At 36.4% G+C, this 20,401-nt stretch overlaps 1 protein-coding gene across 1 annotated transcript; it reads left to right on the top strand.

Annotated features, from left to right (window-relative positions):
• Positions 1–6,705: 6,705 nt before the first annotated feature.
• On the top strand, positions 6,706–17,242 carry LOC147076444 (uncharacterized). Its single transcript, XM_085941271.1, has 4 exons — positions 6,706–6,922; positions 8,811–8,966; positions 11,698–11,874; positions 15,068–17,242. The coding sequence occupies exons 1-4, from the start codon at positions 6,776–6,778 to the stop codon at positions 16,931–16,933; spliced, it is 2,346 nt and encodes a 781-aa protein (XP_085797397.1). The 5' UTR covers positions 6,706–6,775; the 3' UTR covers positions 16,934–17,242.
• Positions 17,243–20,401: the final 3,159 nt, after the last annotated feature.

Here is a 20,401-nt window from a genome sequence, read left to right as displayed (position 1 = left end):
TTAATTTTATTACCTATTGATAGTGCCATGACTGTTTCTTCACATTTTTGTAATGTTATTTCCGTAATAATGGTGTTCACAATTATTTGTTTTTTATTTTAAAAAAATTGCTCCCACAGTTTTAACCCGTAATGACTATGATAACTATAATAACTATGATACAATAATTGTCATACATGTTCGGTTAACACTGTATAAAAACTGTTTGAAAGTTATAAATATCAAAATTGTGTCCGAATGTTGAACATGTTCTGATAAGTTTAATTTTATTGTCTTTGTATTTAATTTTTCAAAGAGGACATGAAACATTTCATATTATACCATGTTCATATAATTATGTTTGTTCTGAGCTAGGCTTTATTTTCTATATAAACTTCAACAAGACGTGATTTTCCAATACTACACTCCTCGCCGAATCATGATTTGGGACCCTGGTGACCTCGTCACCATTATTCTTTATTCATCATCATCATCATCAGCCGGAGTCAATTCACTGCTGGATGAAGGCCTCCCCAAGTTTCTTCCAACTATCTCGGTCCTGTGTCATTCGCTGCCACGTATTTCCGCCGAACTTTACCAGTTCGTCAATCCAGCGGCTTTTACGGCGATCCTGTAACCGTTTCGTGCCCCTTGGGTACCACTGGATGACGGTATAGCGGCCGTACTTTCGGCGAGCAATGTGCCCCGCCCATCTCCATTTCAGCTGTTTGGCAACGTCTATTACATCGTGTACTCCTGTCTGCTTCCTAACCCATTCGTTTCTCTTATGGTCCTTTCGCGTGATGCCCAACATACACCTCTCCATGCCTCGCTGTGCGACTCTTAGCCTTTGGACATCTCTCGTGTTGAGGGTCCACGGCTTGCAGCCATTCGTGAGCACGGGTGGCACACATTGGTTGAACACCCGACGCATAAGACACATAATTTGAATAATGTGCTCAAAATTATTGTTAGAATCACAGTTTTTTAATAATTGGGTCATAATTTTATTTCTCTCAATGTTTGACTGAGCTGTTCGAAAGTCGCGTGTTTATATGTTTCATAATCATGTTATTGCTGAAATTTAATGACTAACTTTAATCTCCGCGACATCACCCTGAATGCGTGGCCGAGCTGCAGCCCTATGTTCTAACTAGTGATATAAAGTCACCCGACGACATGACGTAATTGTGACGTCAGCCAATACACGCTTGAGGCAAGCCGTCCTACGTACACGGCTCACCATATATATTATTATGCTGAAACACCTATTTGTGTATGAGGACAATGGATAACGCCACTATTTTAGTAGCGTTATTTTCTCGAATGCTATTATCACTCCGGTAGTACGTCACAATGATGTCATATGACGTCATGTCGACCGGGCGACTGGAACTCGCAAGTTCTAACATAGGGCCCCTGGACCCAATCAGTTCAACAATCTAAGATCGGACATGCTGGGTAAGGCAGTTACTAGACTTTACTACCAAATAAAGGGTGGGGAGGGCTGAATGACAGATGGAAAACACCTTTGCAGTAGGTACTGCTTGTTGGACCTAAACAATCGCCATTGTATATTTCGGAAAGAACAAATATGGATGCGTGCCCATGGTAGAACCATCCGACTTTGCTCCAGCGTAATGAGACGGATTGCCGCTTCCTCAGGATATTTTATCAGTATCAAGATTTAGAAGTAGGGAAAGGTAAAAGTCACCAACAACGGCCTTCTCTCATTCGAGGAGCATTGTTGATGTACCTCGTACCTGTATGTGCAGGTCAATGTCAAGGATTCCAGCCAGGACAGGGAGCTCTTCCGTGGAAGTTCTGCGGTATGGTTTTGTGATTGATGACAATGCACTGCGCTGCCCACTTAAAAGGATATTCCATATTTTGACACTATGGACAAACGCACACCAAACGCTTGCAGCGTAGGCAGCGATACCCATAAATATGGGCTCGTGGGCAATTTTAACTGCCGACTCTCTGGAAGGTCGTCCCTGCCTTAGAGACCTGCGTTTATTGAACGCCGAGATAGGTAGTATTACCACAGCGGTCTATGCTGCCCCCATTAGCAAAAAGGCAACTAGGTATTTGCCAAAGTAACATTTTGAGATTATGACTATAAGATCACGATTATGAAGTACATGAATCTTTTGATTTATGGTAGGTACCTAGGTCATCATCATCATCATCGGCACTACAACCCAAGGTGGGTCTTGGCCACCTCCAGGAAACCTCCCCTCCATCTGCCGCAAGCTCCCTCCACCGCCTTAGTCTCAGGGATGCTGGGTCTCATTCTATACAGTCCAGCCACCGCATTCTAGGTCTCCCGACCCTCCTTTTCCCTTCTGGTCTGTTGAAGAGAAGCATCTTTGGTGGTTGGGTGTCTTCCATCCTTGAGACATGGCCTGCCCAACGAAGTCGCCCCACTTACACGTGTGAGACTACAGGGGGATCTTCATACAACGCATATAGTTCGTGGTTGTACCTTCCTCGCCACGTGCCATCCTCCTCACATACAGCTCCGGAGATTCTTCTTAATATCTCTCTTTCAAAGATATCCAGTTTCCTCTCATCTTTTTTTGATAAAGCCCAGCATTCCGACCCATATGTTAATTGGGCCTGATGAGGGTTTTGTATAACTTTATCTTAGTTTTCTTTGAGAGGAGTAGGAGGAAAGGGTACCTAGGTACATAATTATATTGTAGTTGTTTTTAAAATCATTATACTTATGTAGGTATATCTGTTTCATAAATAAAAACAGTAGGTAGGTACCTATGGCAGTAGGTATTCATAACCAAGAAACCTGTACAATATAACTGTGTGATAAGTAGGTACTTTGTTCTTGCTTATGATTATTGATCAAACTAGGTACACGTCATTTCTATGCAGAAATGCATTATTACATAATATTATGTATTATTAATCAGTCAAGAAGTAGACATATTCTTTTATTTAATTTCGGTATGTATATATATTTTGATATTATTATTTAGGTACTATTAATTTACAACACGTTAAACATATTAAACACCCCCTAACTTCGCCAAGCGTCCCTAACTTCACCTAAATCAATTAAACACTAGAAATTCATGTTTTTAATATTGCACCACTTTAAGCCACTAAGGCGATTTTCAAGATAATATTCGTCCTGTTAACAACATTTTCAAACCGCCATTATTTTCGACGTGTTTGTGTTAGCAACGTTTTTTCGATTCCGGTTTGAAGAGATTTTTTCTGTTGTCTGAGAATATCTCTGAACTTTTGCTGATTTCTACGAATCTAGTAGAGGTAGGTTCTTCATAATATTTTTACTATAATATAGTGATATAGTCTTCTTGCCAAATTTAATGTAACGTGCAATTTCCGATATTTACAATAAAACATCAGTTATTTGAGTATGCAATATCAGGCTATGTTTGGTGAACTACTTGTTTCTACGCTTCTACTGGCTTTAGGGTTGTCACAAAAAAATGCTTTTCTTGAAATAGATGTGTTTTTTTTTATTTTTATGGTTTTTAACTGACTAAAAACTATTCATCACTTTGAATCTTCAGTTAACAATTTTTCTCATATGTCCTTTAATAAAAATTTACAATCTAACATCTACAAAGGTTGTATGAAACAGTCATTGAAAAGATTCATGTCCTCGCCAACGTAGATATTTCTTTAAATTATATCAAATTGTCTCTAGCATAAGACCTAAATTTGCTTATCGTCATTTTTTAATAGATTTCGTGTGTATCCACAGACAATAATTTTGTACTAGACCTACTAAAACACACTAGGCGAAGTTTGGGAAACGTGCCGTAACTTCGTCCATATAAAAAATAGTGATTTATTGTTATTTATTATGAAAAGGGTGTTACTTCAATATAAATAAAAATAAACATAATCATTGCGCATTACATAACGTCTATAAGACTTCATATTGGTGGATATTTTGGTGGCAAAACGACTTTATGTTAAAATACCGGGCGAAGATAGAGGGTTTGACGGTACCTAATTATATTAGTTTACAAATACAAGGACACGATGATCATTTTAAAACTTGCAAAACATTAGTCAGGCATGTTTACAATAGAAGCTTTGTCAAAAAATGCATTTCGTACCTATGTAAACATTTTGTCGTAAGAATTTCCATATTTTAAGAATTTAGATCCCCGAATTGCCTAATATTATTGCTTACAATATTTTCCATGCCCTGTTTTGATTATTCTACCACATTTTTCTTGGATCGTATTCATGTTTGTCCGATGGTTGTTTATCCAGTACCTACAAAGCTTGCAATCGATTTGTATCTAACTTTCCGACTAGCTAGAAATTTGAAACTTTTAGAATATATCAGAGCACGATGCCAGTGCATTATTTTAATACTTTTAGCCATCTTTAAGTAGAATTGAATTCATATTCAGTTAATTCTGTTTTGTATAAAAAGTTATTTCGGAAGAAATGAGTATATACGTGCATTACTATGGAAATCAAAATGACATTTCAGTATTCTATATTTGTTTGTTTGTTGCAAATTAGCAAAAAAATGATTTGTTGACAATTTACTTATTTGTCCTAAATTATTAATACATAGAAATGGCAAGTTGATAGGATTCAACAGAAAATTTTAAAACGTGGTAAGTATATAAAAAGTTCTTTTTCTCTTGTAATTATTTCTACTATTAATTCAATGCCACTTCGACTGTTGAGACTTTTCCCGGATTAGCTTTGAACCCTGCTTCTTTGAAATCATTGAAGTCATACGTTTTGCCTTGAGCCTCCAGCGATTTCTCTACGGACGCCCGATTTCACCGTAGGTACTTATCTATTATTGCCTTCTTGTATAAAATTTGTTTTCATAGCAAGGTTAATATTTTCTGTGCTCGAATCATTGTGATTAGGGATTGCAATACCGGTATTCAATTGATTATCGAAACCGAGATACCGGTTTCAAAAATCCAAAAGACGGTATTTTCGGTATTAAGAAAACATACTTATACGTTTATGTTTTTCGAAAATGGATTTATTGTTATTCTTTCATTACTTTTTACTATTTTGTATATTAAATTTAGTGAACCTATAGTTTTTATGCTACCATAACGCAAATATATTGACTTAAACCAACAAAAGTTAAATAATATTTAAACAAAATCCCTGAAATATATTTATAAAAATAAATTGTCGTGATGAATTATTAACATATTTCGAAAACGAAAATATTCGTGGCAAATATGTTCAATGATTCTATTGAATATTGGTACAACGTTGGTAGTAAGTATATCCAACAAACGTTGAATCTGAGAGAGATTTTTCTGTACCAGGACTTATAGTATTTGTAAAAATGAGTAGTTCTACAATATTATGATATGTACATATTTAGGTACCTACAAAGGTCAACATAATCGTCGCTATAGGATTGGTTTGTCTAATATCCGTTTTTGTCAAAATCGACCTTTTAACCCAATGTTTACGGGCTCTTTTAATTAACGTGTTAATTTGCATTTGAAAAGCAATTAGCAAAAACACAATTTTGTGCGGCCCGTAAGCATTGGGTTAATGCAGAATATTTTTTTGTATCTAAACGGACTAGAACCATCCTTTTCTTTAAATTACTTTGTAATGGTAATGAATACCTACATCATTCATATGCTGTAAAAATAATAATTTAAATATCTCCATGTATTTATATATAGGATTATGAAATTTGTTTTTCGTCTCCTGAACATTTGGTCTATTCGACAAACCAATCCTACAGCGACGATTAATAAATGTAGGTAGGTGCTTTAGGTTGCCATACAATAGTGTTTTAAATAGATTTCAATAGTTATATTTATTTATAAGTAGATACTTCTTTTTTTCTATAATATGTTTTGATGAATACCGGTATTAATACCTGTATTAAATAAGAAATACCGAAATACCAGTATTGATATATTCATTCGGTATTCGAAACCCTAAATGTGATGTTAAATGAAATAATACCTAATGCTTTTATTAGGTAGGTAGGCAAAAACTCAAAAAAAACAACGCGCAAAGGTTAGTAAGCGCAAACCTTACACACGGTTTAAGTAGGTACCTAGTCGGTAGGTATTTGAGTTATGCCATTACTAATACGGTTATGCGCAAAGTTCGTTTTTGCGTCCTGTTGTCGTCAAAAATATCATAGTAATAGTATATTTATTAGTTGTTTATGGCCATAATTATTGTGTGCCACGTTGCACTGCAGTGTTGCCAACCGTACTATAATTATAGTATTTGCATTATAATTTAGGTCCGCGTACTATGTACGATATAAAACAGGTATAGTACACCCAAAAAACTATGCTTTTGAATATTGGAAAAATATAAATAAAAAGTATTAAAAATTCGATATTTCCGTTCGATAAATTGGTGCAAAGTACTATAATTATTTCGCAATATAAGAAGATTTGGAAAACGGAACACAAATTGATAGAAAAACGTAAAAAATCCCTTGACGTTGGTTTAAAATGAAATTTCTTGAATTCTAAAGCATTTTTGGTCGGAAGAGGTACCTACCTACCTAAATGAAAAGGGGTGTCGAGTTTCTCAAATTCCCTGTTATTTTTTTCTGAGAAACAAAAAACCTTTACAATATTTACAACAGACGACAACGCGTACTATATTTTTTTCCCAAATACTATAATTTTGGAGGCTCTGTACTATAATTACACGTTGAAAAGGTGGCAGCACTGATATAGTATTTTAATTAGTTGTTTATGGCCATAGTTATTGCGTGACACGTTGCAGCGTCATCAGGTTATCCACGTTGGCAATAAAGTACATAATGGATGTAAAACGTGAGTGTAATATGGAGGAATCTGACACAGAAAGGCAGCTTTGCTCTGGTGTACCGATTAAGCATTTTAACAGCCTTGACTCTCGCACGACTGTAAAAAAAGAGAACATCGACGAATCCAATTGCTCTTTTGAGGTTAGTTTTTGGCAACTAATTCCGTTAGTCATACAATTTGGCAACTACGATTGTGTTTATAAAACAATTCACATTTTTTACAATAACATCTGGTTATATTATACTTATGTACCATGTCCGATCATAATATGATCATAGTATGGTCCTCCACAGAGACCTCTGCCTACTCTAACAGAATTTTGTTTTAAGTGAAATGAATGTTTGCCACTTGCTTATCTATTTAGTACGTACTCTGACTCCAATACAATATTGACAACACGACATTGTAAGCCGACGCTCAAGCCGCTCGGCCATCGTGACCGTACAAATGAGCTGATGATCTGATTAATATTAATAATATTTTATCTAATCATTGCCGACTCAAGTAGAAAGCCGATACATTCACAACGACTGGTCCTACTTTTTCCGCCCCTCCCGTTGTTGTCTATGGATGACCTGTCATTGTTCTATAGAGTGCTCATACTGACGCGTCTGTCGTGTTCACGCAGGGAATGGTTTGATTTGGATAGATGAGTTACATGATAAATAATACACTAGCATTAACACACCTTGTACAAATGTAATGCATGGATCAATGCTACATATTTTTTGGAAATCGATATTACCACCGGTTTTTGTGTGAAGGACTAGTCTGACTTTGGCAGCTGATGAATAACAGGAATGTATAGTATTTATAAATAACACTGATAGTTAATATTATTTGATTTGAGAGTTTTTTTATAATTCAATTTGAAATGAGAAAGGGCGAATCAATATGTCAAGCAACCTGGTATTTGATTTTGACAGCTGAACAGTGGACCACTCGTTGCTTGTGGAAAAAAGTTATGCTCAGGCTTTACTAATCTGAAGATGGCGGTGATTGAGTACGTACTCTGACTCCAACACAATATTGACAACACAACACGACATCGACGCTCAAGCCGCTCGGCCATCGTGAGCGTACAAATAAGCTGATGATCTGATTAATATTAATAATATTTTATCTAATACAATGAGTTGGAATGTCGCGTGGACAACCGCTGGACAGAGGCCGTCTTCCAATGGTACTCAAGGGACACTAAGGGGCCTAAAACCCGCTGCATAGACGAACTCATAAAGCTCGTTCGATGTACTTACGTGGCAGTGAAGAACTAAGGATCGAAAGGTGCTCTGGCGTATGAAGCCGCATAGACATAGCGTGCATGACAGGGGCGATAGATCTAGATCATTGGACAGTGGTTTTAGCTACAAACTTGGCCTAGTATGCGTCAATTACATTGAGCTACTTTACGAGCTGTTTGTTGGCGAATTTAAAAGCGGGCGATTCAGCTACTGCGATTGTGATGATGACACACAAAACTTTCCATTCGCTGAAAAGCCAACAAGCCAGCGACTATTTTGACAGAAGGTAGTTCGTTTTTTTACCGGGAGGTCGCTACTACGCTCTACTGCGCAGACGCAGTAAGCCCACACGCCGGCGTGTAGCGTGTAAAGCGTCAATGACATTGAGCTACTTTACGAGCTGCTTGTTGGCGAATTTACAATCTGCCTGTAAAGTCTCCCAGTGTCATCATCTAACAAGCTAACAAGCAGATTGTAAACAATCTACCGAGAAAAGTTGAAAGCCGGTCAACTTTACACGCTACACGCCGGCTTGTGGGCTTACTGCGTCTGCACAGTAGAGCGTATTAGCGACCTCCAGGTAAAAAACGAACTACGTTCTGTCAATATAGTCGCTAGCTTGTTGGCTTCTCTGCGAATGGAGCAGCTTACAGTAATACCAACAGACTTTTTTTTCTTTTTCGTATTGCTTCGTACGTGTTCGTACGAAAATAAATTATGATATGTTCACTCTCCAGAGTCTAATCTCTTTGGATTGTATGGTATTTATTATGTGGTTTCATTTTAGTACCCAGGAACGGGCCTGGCTGATATTAAACTCGAGACTGAACTTCACATTGATGATAGCAAATGCGAGTTTGTCGATGACGTTTCGCGCCCATCATATTATGTCGAAGAACCTCAACCTTGGTGCTCGCATTCAAACTATTCACCGGTCCATCAGGTACATATGTTACATTATATTATATGTCACGCAGTGACATCTCGTGAGGATGTGGCGATTACGGGTTTAGAGGAGCTTGTGAAAAAAATTCTATGCGATAAACCGCCATTACAAAATACACGTGTCTGAATTTTATATTCTTCGATTACTCATTCATTAAAATTTTTGATGTCGATACTCTATTCACAACATCTTCTGCTTCATGGAAAACCGTCAGTGCTCTCAAAAGTTGTGATATTTGTATTCATTCCTTCATCTCATATGCAACACGTGACCTGCCTAACCCCATGGGACGTGACTGCTGAGATGTCACTAAATGCCTGTAAACTTTGAAAATCGATTTCTCCGCCGAATTTATTTTTGGGATATTTTAATAGAACTGCGTTACCAACGCAGGAATTCTTGAACGGACATGTCAGCTCTAGCATTTTTCGACAGGCATCTGGCTTGTGGTATTTTTACTAGCATTTTTTGATACCTCCTACAGCCTTTAATGAGGTCAGTAATTCTTATGGTTTAAAAATGAACCTCAAGAAAACAAAACTATTACTAGTATCAAAAACAGCGACACCAGACACCAACACAAATTTTGTCATTAACAGCGAACCAATCGAACGTGTGACCCATTACAAATATTTAGGTACATGGGTCAATATGAAATGGGACCAGTCTCAGGAAATAAAAACTAGAATTGAGATCGCAAGGAGCGCCTTTCTCAAAATGAGATGCCTCCTTAGCAATCAAGATCTTAACCTAAGTCTGAGACTGCGTATGGTACGTTGTTATGTGCTCTCAATTCTTTTCTATGGTATGGAAGTATGGACGCTAAACCAAGAGATGTCACGGAGACTTGAAGTTTTCGAGATGTGGCTGTATAGACGCATCCTCAAAATTCCTTGGACTGACCGGGTGACAAATGTTGAAGTTCTCAATCGAATGGGGAAGGACCGAGAAGTTCTACGTAGTATCAAAACCAGGAAACTACAATACCTCGGCCACATTATGAGAGGACAGAAATACAGCATTCCCCAACTTGTCATTCAAGGAAAGATCAATGGGAAGCGTAGCAGAGGACGGCGCCGCATTTCGTGGCTTAAGAACCTCCGTGATTGGTACGAGTGCAGCTCCACCGAACTGTTCCGGGTAGCAGACGACAAAGATAAGATCGCCTTGATGGTGGCCGACCTCCGCTAGGGGATGGCACAATAAGAAGAAGACAGCCTTTAAATGTGCTGAAAATAACCAAGATATTAAGTTGGTTTATATAATATTTTCATACGCATCAATTTTCTGTCTACCAAATATCTACTTAATGCAGATAGGTCGGTACCTATTTTAGTAGGTAGCGTGAGAAATAAAACAATATATTAATACTTGAAACAATAGGAGTATACACGGCCTTATTGTGAAATGGTATCATATAATTTATGTGTGCTTACGTAGGTATGTCACATCACTTTGACGTTTATCGCAATGGCATGAAATGAAACTTGAACGCCGTGACACAATATAGGCATTTGTTGTCAATTTTGATATATATTTCTGTTAACATGTGTGATTTTTGGACGTAGGTATAGACAATTTTTAGATTTTTGCACTTTATTCGACACGCGAAAGGAAAGGAGATTGACTTCGTTCTTTGTAGAATAAGTTAATTGACTTTCTATTTTATTTTCACAAAATCTAGCCTTTTTATTTCCAAATATCTTGTAATAGGCATTTTTTGTCAATGGCAGTTAGCAACACTGGTAAGCCCTCGGCGACTAAAGTATTCATGAAGAGGCGATAGGAGAAGAGGATCTTGAAACCCAATGATGTCACAATAATCAAATTGGAATTCGGCTTAAAAATATGTAGGAAATACATAGTAATACCGAGAAGAAGGACTCCCCTGTATAGGCTGGTGAAAGCTTTCATCAGCCTTACTTCGGTTGGAAGTTATGTGTGACATCATGACAGACAGGATAAATTACAAAACGAAAATCTAAATTTGACAGTTCCTCCGCGCGGAGAAGTTTAATAACACTAAATTATATAAACATCGATTGTATTATAGTAGGATAAACATTAATAATTTTACAATAGTTTGCCGAGAACTTTCACTTCGCAAGGCGCCGACATGTCAAGGGTGGGTTTATTTTTGTCACATTTCACAGTATTTTTTTCCACGTGGACGTGTTTACACATTATTTAATTTCGCGGGCACTTTGTTATGTATTACAATATTTAATGATAATTAAAAATTGATTTAATAATTGGCTAGGAGCACGATTGATTATGCGATTACACGGCTCACGCTGCATGCTGGCGTGATACTTATTTTATGTTATCCCTTCATCGTAGGTAGGTTTGAACTGTCGCTATTTCAAAGGGCATGTTTCCATTTGGTGGGACCTATTCTACTGGGGAGAGGAGCAAGGGGTGCGGGTTACTCGACAGATTTTTAATTCTCCCTGAGCGCCGGTCGGTGTTCAAGGTTGCCTGAAATTTCCTGGAAGGCGTTCAGGTACTTCGCCCTGTTTGCGGCTGCCGAAATGCGTGTTGCAATAATATTATTTCGTAAATCAGGGGAGGTAAACCATAAGTTAGAGTGTTGCCTTGATATGGAGTTTTGATGCGTGATTTGGGGCATATTTTAGGGGGAGGAGAATGTATTTGATGACAATAGGTATAAGTAATTTACACTATACGTACTCCCTGCACTTATGTTATATTATTGTGATATTTTCAGATCCCGGCAATGAGGCCGCTCAAAGTTATATCTGAGAATGATGATTATACGGAAGATCCCATCGGCTTTGGGGGTGTCAAGATTAAAGACGAGATTGTTGATGACGCTTTTCGCCAATTTCATGATGGTGACCCTAAAGCTTGCTCTGCTTCAGAATGCAGTCCAGTAGATGATGTTGTACGTTCTGTTGTTTTTATAAGTTTGGTTAAAATATAATCGTGTTTTCTTCAAATTGATTGACATACCTACTAGATTTTAAATGGTACTAACTGTATTTCGTAACCGCAAATATATTCAGTAGGTGCCTATGTAACTTAAGAAACTCTTAATAATGGCCTCAAATGAATATGCACGTAATTGTTATTAACAGTTATTTGTTTTACCGTCGATTTTTAAGTGGTAAAAGGGTAAGTGGTTAAAGGGTTTTATTACTGTTAAATGGTTACCTATATAAATAATATTTGAAAAGCAAATTTATTTATGGTGGACAAAAGTCACAATAACAATAATAATTGTTAACATTACATTTATTAAAAAAATTGAGACTCCTTTACTTGAGGTTGTATGGATACTAACTGAGGCTTTATCCAACTGGCTTTCTTTTATCTATTCTTACATCAGATGTGCAGTCCAACAGACTTATCTAAAGCACGGTCAACAATGAAACTACTGGAAATGGAACTACTGGAATCGACGCTATTTTTTTGTGTTGTCCTTCTGATGATGAAGAAGTCGAAAATGTATGCAGGAGCAAGTTTTATTTGCAGCGTAACGATCTATACGATAGTATAAATACAATGACAGTATATATTACGTACTGATATAGTTACGAGCCAGGTAGGTTAGATTCGAGTGACATTTTGATAAATCATTACTTGTATTTTATACAGTCGAAAGTAATACCTAAACATTATATTTTAGAACATAATTATATTGAATGAGTCAGCGGTTTAAATACGAGTAGCTGTGAATTTTATTTATTATTACAGTCATAATATAATATGATACTATGGGAATGGATATTAAACTAATTTTCTATTGCGATACCGTATTTAATATCGCCAATCAATCTGCTGACCTAGGTAAACAGTAAACTTGTTTACCGTTATATGATTTGCTGGGAATTTATTATTGCGGTCAAATAATTTGATACATTAAGGGCTTGCGCAGACAGAGAGCGGTCGGAGTTCTGCGTTCAACCGACCGTTGACCGCTAACGTTCAGGGACAGCAGACAGGTGGCGGTCAACAATAAGCGTTCCATTTGTTTACAAACGTTGTACTGACACAAGCGCTGCATAATGCGACACCGCTATATTCCGACTGCGAGTGGAAGTGAGAAAGCACCGCTGTTGCGTACTCACTCCCCCGTGTGGTTTCGCTCTATGTTGTGTGACTGCTCAAATTCCTATGACGGGACTGGACGGGAGGTACGGCGTTCTTTGTAATTCCGGGCATAGAACTCCAGAACTCTAGCGTTCCAATTGACCGGCGCGGTCTGACCGCCGGCTGTGTACCCATACAGTATGAAGTCCATACAGTACAAAGAACGCCGAACTCCGAACGCGGAACGCAGACCGCCTGACCGCGCTCTGTCTGCGCAAGCCCTAAAAATAGATATTTGGTCAATAATATACTGACAGCTACAAACCTAATTTGAATGTCAGGTTCTGTCCAGTTGTGAGTCTTAATTGGGTAGGTTTCAACAGTGGCTCCCCCATCCATTCTCTAGATATGTTTGTAGGTTTGTATCAATAGGCCACCTACGTACATCTAAGCTATGAAAGTATGTAAGCGTAGTTATTTTTCTTTTTTTCTGTCTAAAACATCTATATACTTACTAATTACTGCCGTGAGTACTCCAACCCTGGCTATTGAGGTATATGCATAATGCTTTATAGACAGAATAAAGACAACAAATCATAGAAACATTTCTACGCGATTTACGCGACATTTGAGCTATAAATTATATGTTTCATAATTTGACACCCATGGTGGCCGCACGGCTTAAGCGTTGGACTATCACGCCATGGGTCTCAAGTTCGAATCCTGGGTCTCGCAAGTACACATTGTTTTTCAATTTGTGTGTGAGTCAGGGTATGGTCCTATTAGGTTGAGCAAGTGGCTGACATCCATTACTCGTAAAAATAAAAATCTGGTAATACAAACCTCTACTCGGATCTACTACTACTACGATCGGACATTGTCGAAAAAAAGAAATAATTTGCAGATGGTGCTGTTTAGTTTTAAAAATTCAAAAAAACCCTGCCTAAACTAAACCATAATTGCTATGTATGCTGTGGGCGATCCAACAAAAATAGTGCATACTCTTTCTGCCATACATGTTTTTGGTATATTAATGACACAAATTACAGATGCTGTTATTTGTTAAGTTTTTATAAATTCATTAAGCCCTACCTAAATCAAACCATAATATATAAAAATTATTCTTCTATCTATACAATATCTAAAATGATCTATGATTGAATGTTATACTTTTAGATATTTTATAGATAGACGAAATTGGTTTACGCAGGGTTAAATTGAATATTAAAAACGAACTAACACTAACTTCAAATTATAGTTGTATTTCAATGAAAACTAATACGTATGACTGACAATGTTTAGTATGCACTATTTATGTCAGATCCTAACAGTTTACCTCCACGCTTCACCACCGATATATACATACTTCTCCGTTGTTTACTCCATAATGATATGAAAATATGACTTTATTCTTATTATATTTTTGAATATATTGTCATATTTCAAGTGCTTAAAGTCAAACAACGTTATCTACATAAAAGTGTTTTTTTTTGAGATACCTAACGTTATTTTACATTTTCGGATACATGATAGTCAAACAACGTTATGTCATATTTTTCTAATTTCTTCTTAAATCGTCAGTAAAGTTTAACGTTAACTACATAAGTTACCCATGTTTCCATATTTTTTAAAAACTATTCCTATAAATTTTAACATCATCATAAGCAAGATAAATGTACAATACACAATAAATTATAAAATATCAACATTGGGGCTTAAATAAATATTTCAGTTGTTGAGTTACAAGAATCTAAAATAAAGATTTTTGGCTCTCCTGTAAAGTTGCACTTTTGTAGATAGTATTGTTTGACAGTAGGCCCTCGATTTAATTCAATTCTTTGTAGATTACGTATCTTTTTAAGGATTAAACTCATTCATGTGTAGTGTATGTCTTATTAATTGAAAACAGGTGTAGTTCAGATATTTGCTTCGGCGATGAAATAGCATTCAAAGCACAAACAGAGTATTTATGCAGAATTGTGGAATACAATCATGTATCATTTGAAATGCATCTACTTATGTACTTATCCCTAATCTTTTTATAGATTCACACCTACCGATATTTTGCAGTAGGTCAGAGTAAACCACTGGACATCGTTAGAAAAGATACAGTTGTCAATAACCTGTCCTACAACAAAACAGCAGATGCAACCACGATAAACAAAACTATGATGATACAGCATTCGGAAATAACTATCGACGAACAGAACGTCAAGCAGGAAGTTCAAAAATTATACTTGCCAAAAGTGGTTCGAATTAAGTTGAGAAGAGTTACATATTTTCCACGTAACTTTATTTGCAATGTTTGCTGCGGAGTGTTTGAATCTATTAATCATCTAAATAGTCATAACATTTCATGCTTGAAGTCTCACAATCTTAATTCGCACAAGACGCAAACTGGTGAAAACCTAATTGAATGCAATGTTCGCTCATATAAAATCTCGCAGCGTGCTAAGCTCAAAATTGGTGTTGACCCACATCAATGTGACGTGTGTTTTAAAAAAATTCGGGAATTGAGACATCTCAAAATGCATTATCTGACACATACTGGTGTAAAACCACATCAATGCGACGTGTGTTTTAAAAAATTTCTGCGTATTAGGAATCTCAACAGTCATAAGATGACACATACTGGTGAAAAACCACATCAATGCGATGTTTGTTTTAAAAAATTTCTGCAAATTAGTAATCTCAAAAGTCATAAGATGACACATACTGGTGAAAAACCACATCAATGCGATGTATGTTTTAAAAAATTTGTGCAAACTGGCTCTCTTAAAAGTCATAAAATGACACACACTGAAGAAAAACCACATCAATGCGATGTGTGTTTTAAGAAATTTCTGCGAATTGGTAGACTAAAAATACATAAAATAAAACATACTGGTGAAATACCATATCAATGCGATATATGTTTTATTAAATTTCTTAAAATTAGTCATCTCAAAATACATAAAATGACACATACTGGTAAAACACCACATCAATGTGATGTGTGTTTTAAAAGATTTTTCGAAAGTGGTGCTCTCAAAATACATAAAATGACACATACTGGTGAAAAGCCACATCAATGCGATGTGTGTTTTAAAAATTTTCTCCAAATTGGTAGTCTTGAAATACATAAAATGACACATACTGGCGAAAAACCACATCAATGCGATGTGTGTTTTAAAAAATTTCGGCAAACTGGTCATCTTAAAAGTCATATGATGACACATACTGAAGAAAAACCACATCAATGCAATGTGTGTTTTAAAAAATATCATCAAATTCGTAGTCTCAAAATACATAAAATGACACATACTTCTGAGAAACCACTTCAATGCGATGTGTGTTTTAAAAAGTTTCCTGAAAACAGTAATCTCAAAAGACATAAAAAGACACATACAGGTGAAAAACCACACCAATGCGATGTTTGTTTCAAAAAATTTCAGCGAATATGTCAGCTCAAAAGTCATAAAATGACACATACTGGTGAAAAACCTCATCAATGCGACGTGTGTTTTAAAAAATTTCGGGAAATTAGTCATTTGAAAAGTCATACAATGACACATACTGGTGAAAAACCACATCAATGCGATGTGTGTTTAAAAAAATTTCGGCAAATAGGTAATCTCAAAAAACATAAAATTACACATACTTCTGTGAAACCACTTCAATGCGATGTGTGTTTTAGAAAGTTTCCTAAAAAAAGTATTCTCAAAAGACATAAAAAGAAGCATACAGGTGAAAAACCACACCAATGCGATGTTTGTTTTAAAAAATTTAAGCGAATATCTCATCTCAAAAGTCATAAAATGACACATACTGGTGAAAAACCACATCAATGCGATGTGTGTTTAAAGAAATTTCAGCAAAGAGGTAATCTCAAAAAACATAAAATTACACATACTGGTAAAAAACCACATTAATGCAACGTGTGTTTTAAAAATTGTCGAGAAATCAGAGATCTATATTTTAACAGCAGCACGAGAGGTGATGTTAAAATATAGAACTTATTGCAATAATTACAATCAACTGATTGTAATTGTTACAATAAGTGCTAATACTTTGATACAAACCTACCCTAAGTTTGATAATATTTATCGCTTTAGCGGTCGATAAGTATAGAATAAACCCACGGGTCTTTTTGTTAATACTTAAAACTACTTGTTTTTCATCTTACTATTTTTTTCAAGGTTTTTTTTATTTTTCTGGATGTGATTTAATAAATTTATTAAAAATTTTCTTGATATTTAAATATTTCCATCCATACACTCAATACACAATATAATTTATTATTATTAATAAAATTTAATATTGTAAGTTGCTAAAATTCAATGCCAACAGGTAATACAATGAGGACAGGCAGACATCAAGTTGATAAATTAAAACGTCAATGTCTAAACCAGTGGTTTCCAAACTCTACGTTACTACTCCTCCCTTTGAAAAATAATCGAATCTTGGCGCCTCCCCCCCTTTTATTTCATTAAATACTTTTTTACACATAGTGATTATTTCTACTAAACGGGCTCGATATATGGATTTCATTGCATCTAATGCAGAAAATTCCGTTTCGCATAAATATGATGTTACGAACGGTAGCAGTACCTACTTGCATTGCTTTTCTTGACAAAATATTATGTTATTCTTTAGTTCGATTCAACCAACATTGAACAAATGTTTTCGTTTCCATATACCTAGCCATTTTTATTAGTCAGGAAATACACTACAAATAAATGTAAAATAAAATTCTACATGTGAATTATCATCAATCATACACAATCACATATAACTGTATCTCAAATACACATATATTATAAAATATTAATATCCTGTAACCGAAACAGCGGCGCAGGCGACTTTTTTTTACTAATATACCGACTTTGTGGTGTGTGTTTTTCTCACTTAACTGGTTGATCCGACACAACGGGCCCCCAGGCTGGAGCCTGTCATCCTCTCCCTCTTGTAGGGGCCATGAGGTATAATAGAAATAGTCTCCATATCTTCATACAGGTCTGCAAACAACCAAACTTTTATATGACTGTTTTTTATGTAGTTTATAACTAGCTGCCGTTTTATGAACTATCCACTTGCAAACTGCAAACCTGTGGCTACATTATTGTGTTAAACTTTTCACGCCTACCTTTGCAACAGTCCCCGCCTCCCAGTTTGGAAATCGCTGGTCTAAGCCATTGATAAGAATATGTTAAGGTATCCCTAGAAATTATTCAAGCACATACATTACTATAAGATATAATTTAATTTAATTTCTGTTATCCAAGTTTATCTACCATAGTACAGCAAGAAGGCAATCGCAAAAAGATGCTTAGCTGTCAGTATAAGTCAGGGGGTGGCAAACTTTTTGGATGGAGGGCAAAATTCAATAATCCAAAATGAGCGGCGGGCCGCAAGTAAAATACCATTTTTAGATATACACTATTTATTATTACGAAAAATAAAATTACAAAAAATTTTGTAGTTGAACTTTTAAATTCAGGTGTCAATTTTGTAGTTGATATTCTCAAAACTGCTTGTAAATGGGCATCGGAGATATTTGATCGTAAAGAATTTTTATTGAGGTTCATGATCGGAAATGTTTGTTCACATATATAGGTTGATCCAAAAATAACGAACATTTTTCTTGCATAATCTTTAAGTTGGTCGAATTTGTCTGAATTAAGGGCATAGTAAAATTTGGAGATTTCTTCACGACGATGCAATACTCTTAAATCAGTGTCACACTGCAGATCAATAATCTCAAGTTGTAGCTCTGTCTGCACACTATCAATATATATTGAAATTGATGTTCAACGTAGAAAATAGTGGTTACATAGTGTGAGACGAGACGCAAGGAAGACGTACTGCACCGCGATTTCCTAACCATCGACTCGTGTGTCACCAGACGACATGACGTAATTGTGACGTCAGCCAATACACGCTCGAGGCATGCCGCCCAACACACAGTGCTCACCATAGATATTATTATGATGAGACACCTATTTGTGTATGGTGACACTGAATAACGCTACTATCTGACTAGCGTTATTTTCTCGAATGCTATTATCACTCCGGTAGTACGTCACAATGATGCCATATGACGTCATGTCGACCGGGCGGCTTAGACTCGCAAGTTCTAACATAGGCCCCTGAGATAATACATTTACGAAACAACAAATTCTTCAAATTCAAAAAAAAAAATTGAATATATTTAAAAATTACAAAAAAGTTAATCGTAATCAGAAGTACAATTAATGATGGCGGGCCACATGCGGCCCGCGGGCTGCAGTTTGCCCCCCCCCCGGTATAAGTAATGTTTAACGCAGTATTATAATTGTCATGTTGAAAAGGGTAAGTACAGTAAGGCCTCGATTATTCAAAGTAATTGTGCATGAATGCGTTTGGAACAATAGGAAAAATTTTAAAAAGTAATCACATTACTTCCATAATCCCTTATAGTCCAGTGCATTAGCATTCATCAACGGACTCTGGGTTCTGGATTCCCAGTGAGATTACAATGCATTGTGATTTTCTCAAAGCTTAGATGCTTTCATTTCTACTACTACTTACGCGTTCATGGCATGTTATAGAGTTTAAAAAATACTATATTTTAATATGTATGATAAATCTACTTATATCACTTCGCACAGCGAGGCATAGAGAGGTGTATGTTGGGCATCACACGAAAGGACCGTAAGAGAAACGAATGGGTTAAGAAGCAGACAGGAGTACACGATGTAATAGACGTTGCCAAACAGCTGAAATGAAGTTCGGCCGCTGGACAAATGCCGTTATCCAGTGGTACCCAAGGGGCACGAAACAGCCACAGGGTCGCCCCAAAAGCCGCTGGATTGACGAACTGGTAAATTTCGGCGGAAACACGTGGCAGCGAACAACACAGGCCCCAGAGAGTTGGAAGAAGCTTGGGGAGGCCTTCATCCAGCAGTGGATTGACCTCCGGCTGATGATGATTATATATGATTTTTGAAAACATCTTCTCCTGAATTATAGTTGGTACCTACCTACTATCACCAAATAAAACCCTTCTCCATAAAAAGGTCTCTAATGCCATATCAGGAATTTAAACTCAATATCAAAAATATCCTCGAAAAAAGTTGAAAAGCCCTACACTACAAAAAAAATGTTTCAAACATTATCACGAAAGCATTTTACATGACGCGCCTTCCAAATAATGCACACTGTACCTGCCTGCAAGCCTTCCAAGAACACCCCGGCCATAACGGGTCTTTGTGAAGGCTGAGGATACAAATATGGATCGAGGATATAATGAATAAAAAAGCAGAAAAGATATACCTAGATTAAAAAGCAATAATTGGCTCCAATGTTGCTTGGCAAGTGCACAAAATTCCTGGATAAAAAATATGTCAGCATAATTTAGC

Source organism: Rhyacophila brunnea, unplaced genomic scaffold (assembly GCF_057557595.1).
Source record: "Rhyacophila brunnea isolate RB1 unplaced genomic scaffold, BYU_Rbru_1.0 scaffold_13, whole genome shotgun sequence".
In the NCBI taxonomy this organism is placed as follows: Eukaryota; Metazoa; Arthropoda; class Insecta; order Trichoptera; family Rhyacophilidae; genus Rhyacophila; species Rhyacophila brunnea.
The sequence above is the reverse complement of the archived record's forward strand: the minus strand, read 5'-3'. Positions and strand labels throughout refer to the sequence as shown.